Source organism: Charadrius vociferus, unplaced genomic scaffold, assembly GCF_000708025.1.
Source record: "Charadrius vociferus isolate BGI_N301 unplaced genomic scaffold, ASM70802v2 scaffold828, whole genome shotgun sequence".
Classification (NCBI taxonomy): Eukaryota; Metazoa; Chordata; class Aves; order Charadriiformes; family Charadriidae; genus Charadrius; species Charadrius vociferus.
In genome coordinates, this window is record NW_009649708.1 from 1,100,927 (window position 1) to 1,119,247 (window position 18,321).

General features: G+C 40.8%; 1 protein-coding gene across 1 annotated transcript in view; it reads left to right on the top strand.

The window, feature by feature from the left end:
• The window catches only part of ANKHD1 (ankyrin repeat and KH domain containing 1), a 106,158-nt gene that overhangs the window by 71,189 nt on the left and 16,648 nt on the right, over positions 1-18,321 (top strand). The window contains exons 17-27 of the mRNA XM_009890698.1: positions 6,754-6,899; positions 7,037-7,148; positions 7,996-8,141; positions 9,612-9,754; positions 10,557-10,770; positions 12,019-12,194; positions 12,858-13,020; positions 14,175-14,270; positions 14,578-14,694; positions 16,091-16,265; positions 16,606-17,059. Coding sequence (XP_009889000.1) covers positions 6,754-6,899; positions 7,037-7,148; positions 7,996-8,141; positions 9,612-9,754; positions 10,557-10,770; positions 12,019-12,194; positions 12,858-13,020; positions 14,175-14,270; positions 14,578-14,694; positions 16,091-16,265; positions 16,606-17,059 — 1,942 coding nt within the window. The remainder of the gene's footprint in view (positions 1-6,753; positions 6,900-7,036; positions 7,149-7,995; positions 8,142-9,611; positions 9,755-10,556; positions 10,771-12,018; positions 12,195-12,857; positions 13,021-14,174; positions 14,271-14,577; positions 14,695-16,090; positions 16,266-16,605; positions 17,060-18,321) is intronic.

Below are 18,321 nucleotides of genomic sequence, written 5' to 3' on the forward strand. Positions count from 1 at the left end.
CGACCCCTCAGCCCCTATTTTCCTTGCGTCCCCCACCCCCCCACCCTTACCCCCCGGCCTCTGTGGTGTCACTGCCCTGTCCTCTAAAGTTCATTTCAGGGCTGTAGAAACCTGCAGTAAGACCTTCTGCGAGCCATTCCTGTGAACTTTTAGAACGATAATTGCATCAGGCTCATGCCAGTCGAGACGACCTGCAACTTTGCAACCTCCCAGGGAAACCACACTTGGTGGAATAATGTGTTGTGTTGCATCAGCTTCCCTCAGCTGTACAGTGGAATTCAAAGAAATCCTCTTGTATTACAGTGAACCCGTCGTAGTCCCCCCTGTTCTGGCATGGTGTGCCTCCCTCCGTCAATCCACAGTGCTATTCAGAGTAGGCAGCCAACACTAAAACAAAAATGCATTTGGATTGTTCTTGATTTTTATTACTCAAGCTTTAATACTGGAGTGTGTGAGGAGGGAAATTTGAATTGTTAATGCAAAACATGATCAACAAGGGCTTAATCTCTGGAGCAGTTGCTGTTGATCACAGTTTAATGTCTCCCGCCCAAGACCATGTGGTGTGTGCCCTTTCACAGCAAGCAGGTGCTTATTACATCTCTGATAGTCAGTGCAGCCAGAATGAAAACCTGCTCCTGTCAGCTGAGTGCGAGAACTGTGCCATTGGAAAAGATTGCAAACAACCAGAAAAACTTTATCTTAAAAACAATTTAAAAAGCCCCCTTGAATAGACATTGGTTCATTTTCTGCAGCTGTTTACTGGTTTTGCTAAGTAATTAAAGGCATTCTTTTTGCTAAGAAATGAGATTTACTCATTTCAAAAATTGATACAAAAGCATGCTCTTCTACAATATTTACAGAAACACAACTCAAGGAAACTTTAGCTGTCCAGTTCCAGAGGCTTCTGCAAAAATGTATTCATGTTGCTTTATTGAAATATATTTTCTTCTGAAATTCATGTTTGTTTTACCTCCCTCCCTCCAAGAAATTGTTGGAAGAGAATTAGGTATTTTGCTCGCTTTTGAAATCTAGTCTGTAGAAAAGAGAGTGATGCCTGTGTAAATTATAATCCTGCTGTATCTCAAATTTAATTGCATTTAAAACCAAACTAAATCTGTATACTCATACTCCAAACTCTCTGATCTGTATTTAAAACACACTTGACCTTTTTCCACAAACTTGCCTATTAGTCCTTAATTTTGTACAGAAATTTTGAGCCATAGAAACTGTTGCGAGATGTGATTTTTTTTTTTACATGCGTGCTACAGATGCCAGATGTTACAGGGTTGTGTCTGGTGGGCGGGAAGTCTGTCCCCTGGAGGAGTGCCGCTGAAGTGTCCCCCGAGATCACGGTACCATTGATGGAGCTGCAGTAATGGTGTGGAGTGACTCTTGGTTTATTATAGAGTGGTTTAGGTTGGAAGGGACCTTAAAGACCATCCAGTTCCAACTCCCTTGGCTCCACTCCTTGGAACCACTCCTTGGTTCCAACTCCACCTCCCACCAGACCAGGTATCTAAATCTCCCCTCTTCCAGTTTGAAGAGGTATGAACATTTTTATTACTTCTGAGTATTCCAGTTTGTATTGTGTCTGCTTTAGAAGAACAAAAATCTTATTGTTTTTTCCATCAGCACTGAAATACATTTTACTGTTGCTCTCACCAGTGGCCATGTAAGAGGCAGGTTTGTCAAAGCCTTAGCTGAGACTAGTTGTAAGGGAGAACTTGCATTTCTACAAAGCCTCAAATCTTTCTTTTGCTGTCTGACTTAATTGTAACAAAATATATTACTGGAGTATTTAGCTTGCTAGTCTGTTGGTAGAATTTCTCAGCTGCTAGGTGCTGAGATGGTCGATGTCAAGATGCGAAAGGCTGGAAGTCTCGCTGGCAGTCAGTCAGTGGTAGATGTGTACATGAGTCCCCTCTTTCATAAAGCTACACAGAAGTAACAGAGTAACCTTCGGAAAGTCAGGTAAAACCTCAAAATGAAGCAGCTCTTTCCACTCCAGAACGTTTTGGATGTATGTAGTGGAGTTGGTTTAGATGTGCTGTCCAGACGACCTGGACAGGCTGGAGAGTTGGGCAGAGGGAAACCTTATGAAGCTCAACAAGGGCAAGTGTAGGGTACTGCATCTGGGGAGGAATAACCCCATGCATCAGTACAGGTTGGGGGCTGACCTCCTGGAGAGCAGCTCTGTGGAAAGGGACCTGGGAGTCCTGGTGGACAACAGGATGACCATGCACCAGCAATGTCTCCTTGTGGTCAAGAAGGCCAATGGCATCCTGGGGTGCAGCAAGAAGAGTGTGGCCAGTAGTTCGAGGGAGGTCATCCTCCCTCTCTACTCTGCCCTGGTGAGGCCACATCTGGAGTACTGCATCCAGTTCTGGGCTCCCCGGTTCAAGAAAGGCAGGGATCTGCTGGAGAGGCTCCAGCAAAGGGCTACAAAGATGATTGGGGGATTAGAACATCTCTCATATGAGGAAAGGCTGAGGGACTTGGGCCTTTTTAGTCTAGAGAAAAGAAGACTGTGGGGGGATCTTATCAATACTTATCCATCTTTAAAGAGCGGGTGCCAGGTGGGTGGGAACAGTCTTTTCAGTGATGCCCAGTGACAGGACAAGAGGTAATGGGCACAAACTTGAACATAGGAAGTTCCATCTAAGGAACTTCCTGAGGAGGAACTTCTTTACTTCGAGGGTGGCAGAGCACTGAAACAGGCTGCCCAGAGAGGTTGTGGAGTCTCTCACTCTGGAGCCATCCCAAACCCGCCTGGACGTCGTCCTGTGCAACTGCTGGAGGTGCCCCTGCTCTGGCGGGGGGTGGCACTGGGTAATCTCCAGAGGTCCCTTCCAACCCTGACCATTCTGTGAAGCAAAAATCCTGCAACTAATCCTGTCTTTGAAGGTGTGATTTATTACAGTAAAAATTTTAATTTGGTTTACAAAAGAAGTACAGAAGTTGTGCAGTTTAGAGTGAGAAAGCAATAAATTATTTTGGATTGTGTCTTTCAATAGAAGAGGACATTTTGCATGTAATTTTCACTACTCAGTACGCATTTGGTTTCTTGAAGCATCTTGCATAGCTGGAATTTCATTTCAGTTCATACTATGCATTTACTGTAGTATATTTCTTAGTTTGCTATATCTGAATTTAGGCTTTTTTGCTGGTTTTAGGGTATTCAAGATGAGGAATTTGTTGCTGGGTTTTGTCTCTAGTTGGGATATTTTTATTCCTGTTTGTTCTACTGGGGTGGTATTTGTAATCAGGAGGTGGCATCTCTGTGCTTCTGGCTGACTCTCTTCCTGTGTGCTCCCATTTGTATACTGAAATTCCAGGTGTGTTTTGAGAAACTTTTATTTGTGGTTATTTGGCTCTGAAGTTCTGGTTGTGGTTGGTTATAGAGCATCGTGGTATTTTAAGGTCATGATTTGGAAGGTGATATCTTAGTTACTGTATTTAGGATTGCTGTTTGGAGTAAAACTGGTTACTAGCATAATCCGGAGTGAGAAATGGTGCCTCAGAAAACGAGACGCAGTTACCAATGTGCAAAAACCTCTGTGCAGTAATACATTACCGAGCAGCTGCATGGACAGGCTGAAAGACTGCTCAGTCATGAAAAAGGATTGTTTCCTTTGTCCTGAAAATCCCAGTTCCTTTGAGGAAAGGGGAAGTGAAATCCAAGTCCCATATTGCTGAACGTCCGTACTCACGGTATGGCAACAGTTAGGCAGATGAAGTTCCAGACTGCAACTCATCCCGAGCTGCTTGCTTGAGGTTCTGCCAACGCCTCCAGAGTCATACTTAGATAAAATACCAAGTTCTTGCTTCCTTTTGTTTTACTTATGGTTCCTGTGATATTTTTTCATAACTTTGGGGAAAAAGTCATCTGTGTCTTTGGAGACCTGTCTTCCACTTCACACAGATTCAAAGGAATTCCCTTAGGAAAGTTGCAAACCCGTCTTAAATGTGAGGAACGTGGATTTTGTTGTGTGGGGAGTCATTTTTTTTTTTTTATTTAATATAAGTCTTTTAAAATATTGAAGTCTCTGGAAACATCCAAAACTTATGTCACAAAATACATATTTTGTAAAGATCTGAGTTACACATTGTGAAAATTTATTTTTATTTGTTTTTTTAATCAATGCCTGGCTATTAGTGTGTTTATTGGTACCATTCCCAGGGAAAAGACAAAATGCCTTTTGAGTAGGAAGCAGTCTGCACATTGGAAAGTTCCCCCTCTGTCTTCTCAGAGGGGATGGCCACGCATTTTTCTAGTCTGTTAAATCCTGCAGTGTGGCATAGAGATGCTGCAGGTGATTGTTGTGTCTGCGTCCCACCTCCCTGCCCCCTGCCTCCCCCCCCCCATTGTTTTTATGACCTCTACCTAGCCTTTCCCCTTGGAGTCACAGGAGGAGGCAGCAGAGAGGTTGCTCTCCCATTGTGTCCCATCAGTAGGACAACCTTGGCTCCCTGGATGGGCTTTGCAGGAGCAGTAGCTGGCCCACCTCCCATGACTGGGGTTGGTAATCCAGAAATGGACTTGGGGAAATACAAGTTAACTCCGATTTCATACAAATGTATGCATTGGTGTTGGAACCAATGCTGCAAGGTCATCTTTAGTTAAAAACCTAGTTGTTGTGTAATTTAGGCTGAGCTAAATCAGCCCCATGAAACTGGAGGTAGAAGTTCTCAGTCGTCCTTTGCTCCATGCGAATTACATTGATGCTCTGTTGGGCCAGCTTGTCAGCTACACTAAGAAAATAGAAAATTCCACTTCAAAAAATCCTGCAGCATTGTAAACTCAGTAGTTATTGAGGGGGTGATTAATCAGTGGGTGTTGTAGGACTATTTGTTATTAGATTTTTATTTTAAATGAGAGTTTGGGGTATCAGCACAGGGTTTATCTGCATTTCTACTGCCTTTGGTGTTCTCTCTCACATTTGACATTGTTATTGTGCACATGAAGTGCTTAGTGCACACTTGCATGTTTCAAGCACATGATGAAAATCTGAAGTATGCAAGAAATAGTTGGACATTTCCAGTCATGGTCGTGAAATGTGGAGAACTTGTGGAACCTGTAACAGCAACACTGAATATATTGCATTAAGGACCCTTAAACTGGTGGAAGGGGAGTCCCTCGGTGCACCCTGCTTTGTCAGTGCAGCACAAGCACATGGTTTTAGCTATATCTGTATTTGCAAGATCTGAAAGCATTGAGCCAGCGTCTTTCTCAAGGAACCAGTTTGATTTAAAGTAAGTCCTTAAAAGGGTGATTTGGTGTCTTGTATTATTGAAAGAGTAATCTTTAGAAATCCAATTACTGTCTTGCACTTCAGTACACTGAGCAAGAAGACAACTGTATTGTGTTAATTAATGCTCATCTGTTGCTATAAGTGGTAATCCATAGTAAGTAGTTGAAGTGTGGGAGCTTTTATATTTGAAACTTTTAATACAAACCTGGTTTGCTTGGGAAGGTTGTAACATGAAGCAAAAATCTACTCTGATTTTTAGGTACAATGCTTTGTTGCTTAAATATGGTAGGCAAATGTTAGGGCTGTTTTCTGCCTATGTGCTTTACTTAAAAAAGACACATGAAAACTGTCACCTCCCAAAATTTCAGTGGCAAGCCCCACCATGTTTCCAGAACCAAGCTGAAGTGACCCATCTAAACCTGGTAATTGCTGGTGTGTAATTTGTCAATGGAATCAGGCAGGTTGAGCTGAGAAAGGTTTGCAGAAATTTCTCTTGAAGTCGTACGCAGGTTTGACTTCATCCTTCATCTTCCCTTACTGCTTGAAACACTTGGACAAAAGCAAAATGCTGTTGCTTATTTCTTACCTGCAGTTGTTAGTGTTTTCCATCAGTTGCGTGTTCCAGGAATACTACAAAATACTGTGTGTTTTTGGAATACTTAAAGCTAACCAGATACTCTGTCTAATGAGGATGCACAGTGCAGAAATTTGGCAACCCAGCAGTGACAATACATGTCAAATCTGACCGCTATATTAGCATGGCTTGCTATAGTTAACAGTACATCACTGGTCGTAGGTTTGTTAGACCTTCCTGACAAGTAATCCCAACTGAACCTTAGATTTGTCTGGGCTCCCCTCAGACTGTCATTTGGTTACAAAGGATCAATCAGAATAAATTGTAGGGACCACAGACAGTTTTTAGCTTTCTTTTTTTTTGTTGACTGCCCCCTCCTGTCTGCTTCTATTCCACCCTTCCTGGGTTGTTTTGACTCTGAGACATGATTAAATGGTGTATGTTGCCGTCAGTCATCTTGCTTTGAAAACCTTTTCTGGAGACTGGGTGTGCGCTAACCTTTACGTGGAAAAGCTTCTGAATTTCGGAATGAGACTGTATTTCTGAACATGAGGTTTGTGTTTTAGCGATAAATCATTTGCCTGTTTAGACTGAGCATATGATTGAACACTAACAGTGAAGGTTACAATTTGAAAAGGGTGACTAATAATCTTCATAATTCATACTCGTAATGCATACAGACTAATTCATAAAATTATTGTCTAACTTTATGCAGTTTGGAGATGATACTTACACTGTTTGACTGCTGGAAAGCTTCTTTGCATAAGACACCACTTGTTTGGTTTTAGGAACACATAATTTGTCCCATCCCCCTCCTCCCCTTTACTGTATTGCTATTAGACCATTGCAGTTTTACGTGACTAAATATTTTTCATATAAAATGTGGCGTTCCTAAGAGCAGATTAATAACATGGTGTTACTTTTCAGCTGTGAATAGCAGAGTGCCCAGTGGCTCCACTAGCTCCTCGCATACTACCGAATCCCCTACGCCAGAGCCGTGCTCGCAGGCAGCCAGCAATGTGCCCTCGCAGTCGGTGCTCCCTATGTATCCTTCAGTTGACATCGATGCACACGTGAGTAGTTGCAGTTGGGTTTGTGTGGGTTTGCCAAAGGAAAAACTTAAATCTAGTATTGCCTTGAAAATGTTAATGTTCTCTTAAAGTATTTTTAATTTTTTAATATCTGCTTCTTTTTCTTCGCAACCGCGCAGACTGAAAGTAATCACGACACTGCTCTGACCCTTGCGTGTGCAGGAGGTCATGAAGAACTTGTGTCTGTACTGATAGCACGTGGTGCCAATATTGAACACAGAGACAAGAAGGGTAAGCTAAAACCGTAAAACAGTTTGACCATGAACTACAACTTGAAACAGGGAATTTCTAATTGGGATTTGGGATTCTTTGCTTCACAAAATTAACAACACTTGCAAAAATGTAGAATTGCATTCTTGCACTTCACGTAGAAATATTGGCCGTAGAAAGCCAGTGTTAGTACGTGCCTTTCTGTCTGTATTTTCGAAAGGAAATGGATCTGAGTCATATCTTAAGCAGATTTGCAAAATGTGAAACACTTTTGACTTTATGATTCACCTTCTACAAAAGACCTTAGCATTCTAGATAGAGCATCTAATCGGGGTAAATATCAAATCTTGGCTGATGAAGCTAATGGGAAGTAGTTGTCTGGTTGTGTGTCATATTGTTCCCAAAAACAGAGTTCAGCAGAATCTCAAATCTTTTTAGAGCTAAGAGAACAAAACCACCATGCCCTTCTCCTTGGAACTCACATTGACCTCTGGAAATAAGTATGTGCAGTGCAGATGTGTTCACTAGTTGGAGCTTTATTGAATAGGAGTTAAGTGGAAAGCCATGACTTCTCTAAAGAGATGAGTTGGTTGGAACTTAATCCAAACTGACCAGTGCAAATACTGTTTAGATTTCTTTTGAAAAGCCTTTAATGATATTTGGCTGAAATCAGTGCCTAGATGTGTCAGGGTCAGAAGAGTGCTAGGAAAGGGCCTGAGATTGTGACCTATACCAGGATACCCCCAGTCTGAGGAAGACATGCCTGATCAATAAAGTCATCATGAATTACCCCTTTTGTGCATTTCTACTCCCTAAGAATACTTTCAAGGTTCTCAGGATTGCTTTTAACATGACCTCTTGTTACTAGGTTTTACGCCTTTGATTCTGGCTGCAACTGCTGGACATGTTGGCGTAGTAGAAATTCTACTAGACAAAGGAGGGGATATAGAAGCACAGTCTGAGCGCACAAAGGATACTCCACTTTCGTTGGCATGCTCCGGTGGACGCCAAGAGGTACAGACATATTTGTCCTCAATGGGTTTGAATTGTTTTTTGTAGATAGATTTTTGTACATTGTTTTTTTTGTTGATGGTATAATAAGTCATCCTTTTTCTGGAAGGCTTTTAACCTAAGTATAGGTAACTTAAGTCTTTTTTCTCATCCAAGAGGAAAGGGAATTTATTCTTTTCTCCCTTGGCTATCCCAGTTTTGTTAGCTAATGGTTGTTATAACTTGTGGTCTTTCTTCTGTCAGTGTGTCCTTGCAAGATAAGTAGTAGCGATGTTTAATGAATAACTCTATACACTAAACACTTCCCTTATGCATCCTCCCCATTCTCAAAACTAAAACAGCGGGTGCAGGCACATAAAGCCAAAAACTGTAATTTTGGGTTGGCAGTACACAGTTGTAGTGGTAATGTGCAGGGTTGGTAAGTGCAGGTGCAATGCAGGGCACATTATACTAGTCTTTCAAGAACGTTTCAGCTTTTTTTTTCTTCTTCCCCAAGTAAAGTTTGTTAAATCCTTCCTACTTCAGTCATGGGCCTACTAGCTTGGCATGGGGATGGCAAAGGGCTCTGTGCCAGAGACGGGAGTGGTAAGTTTTGGAACTTGTAAGAATTAAAATAGTTGGCCAAAATTGGTAAGTTTCAACTTTGACTTTTGAATTGCAGATCTTTAACAGTAAAGGTGCTGTGCACAAATAAGAGAGATCACTGTGGCCCCGTGATAGCATTACTTATTGAAATACATAAGTCTTTTGTTCTTCTTCTTTATTTTTTTTCCCTTAGGCCAGAATCTACCTTTTATGTTTCTGGCTTAGCAACTTATGAGGCAGCCTTTTTTCTGGCTTATTTGAAAATCACCTAGCCTATATTAGTAGTAAAATGAGGCCCACTGAAGTGCTCTACATCACCAGAAATGTTTTAATTTTTCCCTCCTTTATTTCTCTAAAGCAGCTTGTGATGAAGGAGAGAAGTCCTTCCTCATGGTTGTTCCATTAACATCAGTCAGTCTGATTTTTACCATGTGTTTTGTTGGAAAGACAGTATAATACAGATGGTCAAACTTGGCTCAAGTATCATTTGAATTAAAGTTGTGGGAGTTTCTGAAAGAACCACTCAAACAGTGTGAGACACTTATAGGAGTTGGGTAGATCCCTTGTTTGCAAACTTGAGATTCACAGGAAGAGCTTCACTTTAAAGCCTTGCATTTTTGATTAGGGAAAATAATCTTTCTGGAAGACAAGTGCTGAGCTGCTACAACCCATGCAGATTAGCTGATGTATTAATCAATTGCTAAGTCTGTGCAGCACATATACAAAAGTGAAACAGAAGAGGATAGAAGTTTTCCTGTAGAATCTTATCTGTTGACAATGGAAACTGATAGCATACTGGAAGGTTTGAACATGTGATAACATCCTTTTGCTTCCTGGATAATAGCAAAGGCCACAGTATGTCTTCTAATGTGCATGCTGTCTTTTCAGGTTGTTGATTTGCTGTTGGCCCGGGGAGCAAATAAAGAACATAGGAATGTGTCTGATTATACGCCATTAAGCCTTGCTGCATCTGGTGGCTATGTTAATATCATCAAAATTCTTCTCAATGCCGGGGCTGAAATTAATTCAAGGTAATTAATTCAAGGTGCTGTGTACACCAGATGAACTGCAGTGTAGTACAGATACTCCATTGCTAGCCACCTACTGAGACATAGGTTGGAGTCTCCAGTGCTTTCAGACCTCCTTGCAGCCTTTCTACACTGATATTATCCTTTATGTTCATGTTATTGTAGTGCTTTTAAATTGCCTTTAACTATCACCAACTTTATACCTAAATGTTAAGGGATTGTTATAGTTTGCAAAATTTTTCCTTCCCTTCCCCTTTTTCACCATTCAGGGATCTAGAAGTCAAACTATTTCCAGTAGAATCGAGTAAAGAAACCAGCCAGAGCACTCAGGGCAGCTTTATGTGTTTGTTTGAAGCTGTCTTTTTCAATAAGAGGAACAAATTTACACAGCTATGTCTCTTAAGCCTCCTCTTTAGTCATTTTAAGAAAACTTACAGATACTGTATCAATAGAGAAAGTCAAAACTGCAGTTGTGCTGGTAGCATGTTTTTTCTAAATGGATCAGATGCAGCCTTGATTTTTAGTATACATTGTTTAAGACGTGTGTACTTCAGCCATCTGAATGTCTGAAAGCTGAAATGTATTTTCATTGTTTATAAAATGTTAGTTGTCTATTGCATGTAGTTGTTCTGATTTCTTCTAATCAATTCAAAACCGCTAGTATTTTAGGTCAGTGTCTATATTTGTATGTGTTACATGTTCCTTTCTGGCTTACAACAAAACATTGCGTTCCTTTTAAATACACTTACGTTTCCCAGAGCATTCCTCTGGTTCTGGGAAATGCAGTTTGTTTCTTTCCCTTTAGGACTGGCAGTAAGCTAGGTATTTCTCCTCTGATGCTCGCTGCTATAAATGGCCACGTCCCTGCCGTGAAACTGTTGCTTGATATGGGTTCTGATATTAATGCCCAAATTGAAACCAACCGGAATACGGCCCTCACCCTGGCCTGTTTCCAGGGCCGAGCAGAGGTGGTCAGTCTGCTTTTGGACAGGAAGGCCAATGTGGAGCACAGGGCAAAGGTAAGGGTGTGAATCGCCTTTCCTTATGACTTATTTCTAACAGGTGATTTCGCGGAGTCATCAAGTTTCTTCAAATTTTCCTGTTACCTGGAGCCTCTCTGGGCTCAGAGGACTTACTAAATGTTCTGAAATAAGTTGTAGTTTGTGGGGTTTTTGTTGGGTTTTTTGTTTTGTTTTGTTTTGTTTTTTTAAAGAAAAAAGAAAAGCATTCATAATGAAGTTTTTGCATTAGGGAAAAAGCTGACTAGTCCTTCGGAGTTCCTAATGAGCCTCAGATGGACTCTTGTTCTGTAGTACTGAGAAACTTTCTGGGTTTAAGCTTGACGTGATACTCATTAACAGAACATATATACATATTTTTACATATGAGTTAAGTCTAGGCAGAAAGAGAATAGTGTTGCTTATAGTGATTCTCATGTAGAACGGATTTCTTGTCTACAACAGAAGTAGTGCAATTAACCTTTGTAAAGCTTTTACGTTGCTGTCGAACCCGTGGCTTCAGTACTGTGACTTTCTGTGCCTCTGAAATGCTCCACAGGTCCCATCCTTTGGTACTCTGGGACAGCTTTGTGTCTCCTGCCATAAAGCAAGCTTAAAGCTTGTGTAGACAGCCAGACTGATTTCCCCAGCACAAAGGAATTTTTGGTTACTCCTAAGGCTGCTGAAATAATTGCTGTGTCTGTCTACCCCGCCTGCTTCTGGAATGACTGTGGCTGGAGAAAAGGGGATATGGATAAAAGCCAGCTCTCAAATGGTCAGTTGGGCATGTTAGCAGCTGGTATAAGTTTATTTAACAGTCTAGCCTGGCAACTAAGTTGGGCCAAATCAGTCTCAGCGCTAAGGGAGGCTAGAGAAAAGCTACAAAGCCAGTTTCTGAGCATTTTCATAGAAACACTTATGTCTTCATTTGAATCTGTTCTAACCTCTATTTTAGAGATCCTGTTGTAAACTTTGATTTTGCTGTTCAGACAGGTATCTGGTGGTACTTACTCAACAGTTTGCCTGGGTTTGTATAAATGAAAGCCCAAGAGAATATTTGGGTTTTGGTTTTGTTTTGTTGGGTTTGTTGGTTTTTGGTTTGTTTTGGTTTTTTGTTTGAGAAAGACACTGCTTGAAGTTAGGCTCCTAAACTAAATATAAGCAGCTAAATAAAAAAAAAATATATATTTCCCTGTGTAGAAATCATTTATGTCTCATCCAAAGTATATTGTACAATTTCACACTGTGTAACTCATTCTCTTTGCACAGACTGGTCTCACACCTCTGATGGAAGCAGCTTCAGGAGGATATGCAGAGGTTGGAAGGGTTCTCCTTGATAAAGGAGCGGATGTTAATGCTCCTCCTGTGCCTTCCTCAAGAGATACAGCTTTAACAATTGCAGCAGATAAGGGTCACTACAAGTTCTGTGAGCTCCTGATTAATCGGTAAATTATTTCTTCTTATTAGCAGCACGTTTGTTCCATAGGTGTATTCCTCTGTAGTGAGGGAGCCCTTGTTTACGTTGCCTTGTACATCTGAGAGCAAAGGGAATGGGCAGCTTTGGAAGTAGGATGTTGTGTCTGTTCTCTGCTCTCCAAGTGTGATGCTGGAGTACCCTGCTACTCCAGTGTTACTTAAGCTAAGCAGGCAGCTGGGACGAGGTAAGCAAACAGTGTCTGGCTTGGCAGCTCTGTTGGCTGTGTATTAATCTAGCAGTTGCCACATGAACATTTCCCTGCTGTCACTTGGGGGAACAAAGCCTGCAAGTAGCTCTTGAGGTCTTCAAGCGTAACCCTATGCGCCGCTAAAATCTCCAGGGACTGTGGGTAGTCACCACATTAATGACAATTTACAGGACCCACGGTTACTAGTTGCATAGCTGTGGTGTGGTAGGCTGCAGCAGGTGAGTGTTTGTTTCTGTAAGGGAAGTTTAAATAATCCCTGTGTCATTAGGTTGCAACTTAAACAGCAGATTTCAGGGACAGAATTTCTCTAGCCACTAGATATCAGTAATTAAAGTTATATATCCAGTTGTACTCTGGTTTTTCATGATCTTCCTGACTTCCACCTTTGCCTTGTTTCACTCGATCACACCTGAACTGTTTTAGAGGAGCGCATATTGACGTTCGTAACAAGAAAGGAAACACGCCTCTGTGGTTGGCAGCTAATGGTGGTCACTATGATGTGGTTCAGTTGCTTGTGCAAGCAGGAGCAGATGTGGATGCTGCAGATAATCGGAAAATTACACCTCTCATGTCAGCGTTTCGCAAGGTGGGAGCCCAACTTAATTTTCTGTTTCAATGCTAAATGTTTTCAGAACAGAGTTTCTCATTGGGTCTTAAATCTGAATGCTTGGGTTTGGAAGAATCAAATATAACACAGCAAAATTACTCTTTTCATAAAATGTGTGCTTTAGAGTAATCATAATCTGTGTACTTTACACAGATCTAATTTTTGAGAGGTAAACTTCATTTCGTAAACCATGTTAATTTTCTGGACAGTGTATAACTGGAAATAATAAATTTTCATTGTTTGAGATTTCACTTTCTCATGATTACCATAATCCCCTCTAAATTTCTGCAGATTGTAGTGCTTGTTTCAGTCCTGCTTTTGAGGTGAACAAAATACCAGTCTGTATCAAGCTGTCCTGATTCCTTTGTGCTTCTCTTGTTCTGTTCTTAATTTGTTGTTGAGCAGGACACTTTGTAGTCAGCTTTTTTTGTCACCATGGTTTCTTCTTGGCAGAAAGAACACTGCTTTGTGATGGTTTCATTAGTTATGGTGTTGGATGCAAGGACCATAGCTATAGCAGAGGAATTGATTAACAGTAACTGCTTTGCCTTTAACAAAATATCAAATAAGCCTACAGCTTTTTTGACAAATAGCAATACTGAGCACGCCACTGCTGTCCCTCCAATTGCTTTCAAATAACTTCAGAGGCAACAGTTGGGTACTTTCTGTGTGGTTGCATGGTGTACCTCGTCGGTGAGTGGATCCAGCAGCAGAGGAATGTTTGCCAGGATAACATTCAGGTGGCTCAGTTCCCTGATCAGACTTACCTTGTAATTGGACAGTCTAAGTTAGCTTCGTGTTGCGAGAGGCCAGAGAGTGAGTTGGGGTGACAGGTGGGATCTACAGAGGGTGGTCTTGGCTGTTACTAAGAACAGGAACAGCTGCCTCTGCCCTTGGGCCTCATTTGGTCTATGTATTTTAAAATAAAAAATTACTTGTGGGAGAGCTTGTCTTTGCCACTGTGACAACACTGAGCAAACACTACCTACCTTTCTTCTCAAACAGCAGCTTACCAGAAATGTTCTTGCTTATTTTTAGTCTTTTGCGTTGGACTAAGAGATGTCAAACTTGTATTTTGATGACGAATGTTGACAATTGTATACAAGAGATTAGAATTTTCTTTGCTCTTCTAGGGGCACGTGAAAGTAGTTCAGTTCCTAGTGAAAGAAGTTAACCAGTTTCCTTCAGACATTGAATGCATGCGATACATAGCAACAATAACTGACAAGGTGAGTTTAACTTCGGGAAAAGACATCGCCCCTTATTTTCAGTAAAAATATTCATGAGAAATTCTTAAGTATTTGAAAACTGAATGTACGTATTTGCTTATACATTTGAGCAAACATGTTTGATTTGGAGGTTTGTGCAAGTCTCCTTTTTAATACAGAACTTAAAAATATAAATCAGTGTTTAGAGTCCTGTTGAAATAGTTTGTATGTTTATGAATACAGGGAAGCTAATCTCATGTTTGTAGAGCAGGTCTCACTCCTCAATTTTAGTTTATTGTGGAGGAAGTAAGACAAGTTTGCATTCCAGGACCTGTTGAAAAAGTGTCACCAGTGTGTGGAGACAATTGTGAAAGCGAAAGACCAGCAGGCTGCAGAAGCTAATAAGAATGCAACTATATTGCTGAAGGAGCTAGACCTGGAAAAAGTGAGTAGAGATTTGCTGTTGTGTAGCATAAGGGTTTGAACTATGTATGAATCTATAGGCTGTATTTTTTTGGGGCAGTAGTTCTTCATGCTCTGACTGTATGTGCTTTCCTGTCTCTAATCTGAACGGCGCCTACAGGAAGGCTGGAGAGGGAGTTTTCACAAGGGCATACAGTGATAGGATGAGGGGTAACGGCTTCAAACTGGAAGAGGGGAGATTTAGATTAGATAATAGGAAAAAAATTTTCACTCTGAGGATGGTGAGGCACTGGCCCAGGTTGCCCAGAGAAGCTGTGGCTGCCCCATCCCTGGAGGGGTTCAAGGCCAGGTTGGACGGGGCTTGGAGCAACCTGGGCTGGTGGGAGGTGTCCCTGCCCATGGCAGAGGGCTTGCAACTGGGTGATCTTTAAGGTCCCTTCCAACGCAAACCATTCTGTGATTCTATGATAATATCCAAAAAGTAAAGAGTATACTGATAGTAGCAAGTTAGAACTGACTTCTGCTTCAGCCACCCCCTTGTCCTTAATAGGAAAGCTTGGATGTGGCAATAGTTACCTTGGGTCGTAGCTCTCTTGGATTACTTCAGTGCAGGTAATGTGTGAATAATTCAGCCTTGATGGTGAGATACATGGTATGTTATACATTGTGTAAGATGTAGTCCATAAACATTTTATGGACGTCAACTCAGTGTTACAGAGGTGAGCCTACAAGCTGCCTGATGAGCTACACAGAGTTGTGCAGATGGTAGGGAAAATCAACTTCTTCCTCATGGAGAATACTGTGAAGTGTCCCAGAGTAATGCAGACATTCTTAAGCACTCTTTCATGGGCTCTCTTAATGGAGGCTTTTACAATTTTTGATGAACAAGTTCCATATTAGTTTATGAAATTTTCCAGGTTGCTGACTTGTTAAGCACCTGTCAGTTGCTGTGCAAAGCTACAGTACAGCATAGTTGACTGATTCCATAAATTAAAAAAAAGTGGTTAAAATTATAGCATTTTTCTTTGTAAAATACCCTGGAACATCTTTTTGAGTCAAAGACGTGAACATTGGTGCAAAAATATAAATGAGGTTATTAAATGTTTTTTTGAGAAAGGACTGAAATGATGAAAGATTTTGCTGTTTTTTTTTCCCAGTAAAATTATATTTTTATAACACCTGGTTTTGTTGTTATTTCATTGTCATTCCTTAGAAGTTTTGGGACCAACTAGTCCTGTTGTTACATAAGGAAGGTCTGCCCAGTTTCTGCGTAATGATTCACTATGTGACAAAATCATTCTAGTTCATTGTACTCTCTCCTTTCTCACTCCACCCAGATTTCTAGGGAAGATCTGAATTATAAGTATAGTTTAATCTGTGTGAAAATGTTTAAATATGGGTCCTTTTCTCCTACATAGTCAAGAGAGGAGAGCAGAAAACAAGCCCTTGCAGCTAAAAGGGAAAAAAGAAAGGAAAAGAGAAAGAAGAAAAAAGAGGAACAAAAAAGAAAACAAGAAGAAGACGAAGAAAACAAGCCTAAAGAAACTCTGGAACTGCAAGAAGATGATGATGAAGAAGAAAATGATGACGAAGGTAAAGAACAAGTGTTTCTATGAACAATGTAATTGTGGGAGTGCCTTCTTTTAATCATCTAGGTGTGAGAATCTGCTTGTAATGTGACGTTGTTGCATAGCTTCTGCCCTGGTTCTTCCCTCTGTACTTGGAATTCCTGGCAAAACTCCTTTGCTCACTGTTTTTTTTTCCTCCTTTGTTCCCAAAAGTCTTTCACTCCTTGAAAGATTTACAGCTGAATGCAGTGCAAATAGTCTGACAGCTCAGCAAGGAGCAAAACTTCAGCTGTAGTGTCTTCAGTCAGGGCACCACTTTCTATATTTTGTGGGTTTTGATTGTATATCAACTGTTTTTCTTTCAGTGGAGCAAGAAGTTCCTATAGAGCCTCCCAGTGCAACTACTACAACTACAATTGGAATTTCTGCAACTTCAACTACTTTCACAAATGCCTTTGGGAAGAAGAGAGCTAATGTGGTGACTACCCCCAGCACAAATAGAAAAAATAAGAAAAATAAAACAAAAGAGACTCCTCAAAATATGCAGATAATTTTGCCAGATCAGCATATATCTTTAGCACAGCAAAAAGCAGATAAAAATAAAATAAATGGAGAGCCAAGAGGTGGTGGTGCAAGTGGGAATAGTGATTCAGATAACTTGGATAGCACAGATTGCAATAGTGAAAGTAGCAGTGGAGGTAAAAGCCAAGAGTTGAACTTCACAATGGATACAAATTCCTCTGAGCGGCGCTATGCCTCATTGCTTATCCCCTCTCAGGAAGAAAAAACGAGCACCTCGGCTTCAAAAACACCAACGAGGTAAGACTGCTGTATTGCTTGCCTTTTGTTTCATGGGGTTTTACCTATGCCAATGTAAATTTTCTGTAGCTTAAGCTTTACACCAGCTGGTACATTGCCAGAGTCTTGAGAGACTGAGTTTGCTTTATTTGCATAGCTATTAAATTATTCTGTCAAGTTTGAATGCAAGCTGTTTAAAATGGTAAAGATAAGGTTTTTTGGCATTGCTGGCTAGCTTTTAATACTACTTTAGCCAGTTTTCTCTCTGTGCTGTTTAAGCATCCATCTTGTATTGTCAACTTTATTAGATTTTTGAAGTGAATACGCTGGGAATTTAAAAGGAAGTGCCAGCTTTACTTATAAACTATTTACAGAAGTGGTTTCATTACCTTTTGATTGTTTTATGGTTTCATCATTAACTTGTTTGAATTGCAATCTCTTTGTCTTAAGGAGGGAAGAAGTTGATGACTCTGAGCATTTTGCCTGCCAGGTTGATGGACAGTTTGATTTAACCTTATCGAGCCAGAGGTGAGAGTCAAAAGAACTCTGTGAAAGTACTGGGGGCATATGAATGGTTTGGAAGATCAGTGAGTTGCCATGGAATGAGCTATTTTTTTTATAACAGCAGTTTCTGAATAGGTCATTGATCTGAATCAAAAAGCTTAGATCCTGTCTGAATCTGTAATCTTTGCTTATTTTTACGTGTAAGTAGTATGAGCCTGATCCTCCATTGTTTTCTTTTTTTCTTTTCTTTTTGCTGCGTTAAGGGAGGGGAGAGGGTACGGGGGGTTGATTTGCAGGAACCCAGCTGACTGAGGACCCAGCTTCAATAAGAAGGCAAACATTATGGGATCAAAAAGGGCAGTAAGCCAGAGGGCTGTTGCCAGACTTGAGTCACTTGTCTGGGGGTGGGAAGAGAGTCATGATTTTCTCTTTTCTTTTCTTTCTTTCCCCAGATTAAAGTTAGGTGCAGAATGAGAGGATTTGTCAGCCATTGTGGTTGGGTGTGTGTTTTGGATTACCCTTAGGAATGTTAGAAATTGGATTTTGTCTTATATTCTGTTTCATGAACATAAATTGTTTCTGCCTTGGACCTTTCGTCCAAGGTCTCCTACAAAAGCCTTGGAATCCTGTGCAGTTCACTGCAGCAGGACTAACTAAATGCATGCTTCTCACTCCTTGTTAGAAGCGGGGCTTCTGTTAGACAAAGTACATCTAAGAAACAACACAATATATAAATATCGAAATGGGGCTAGTATATTTTATTAGCTTCTGCAGGTGCT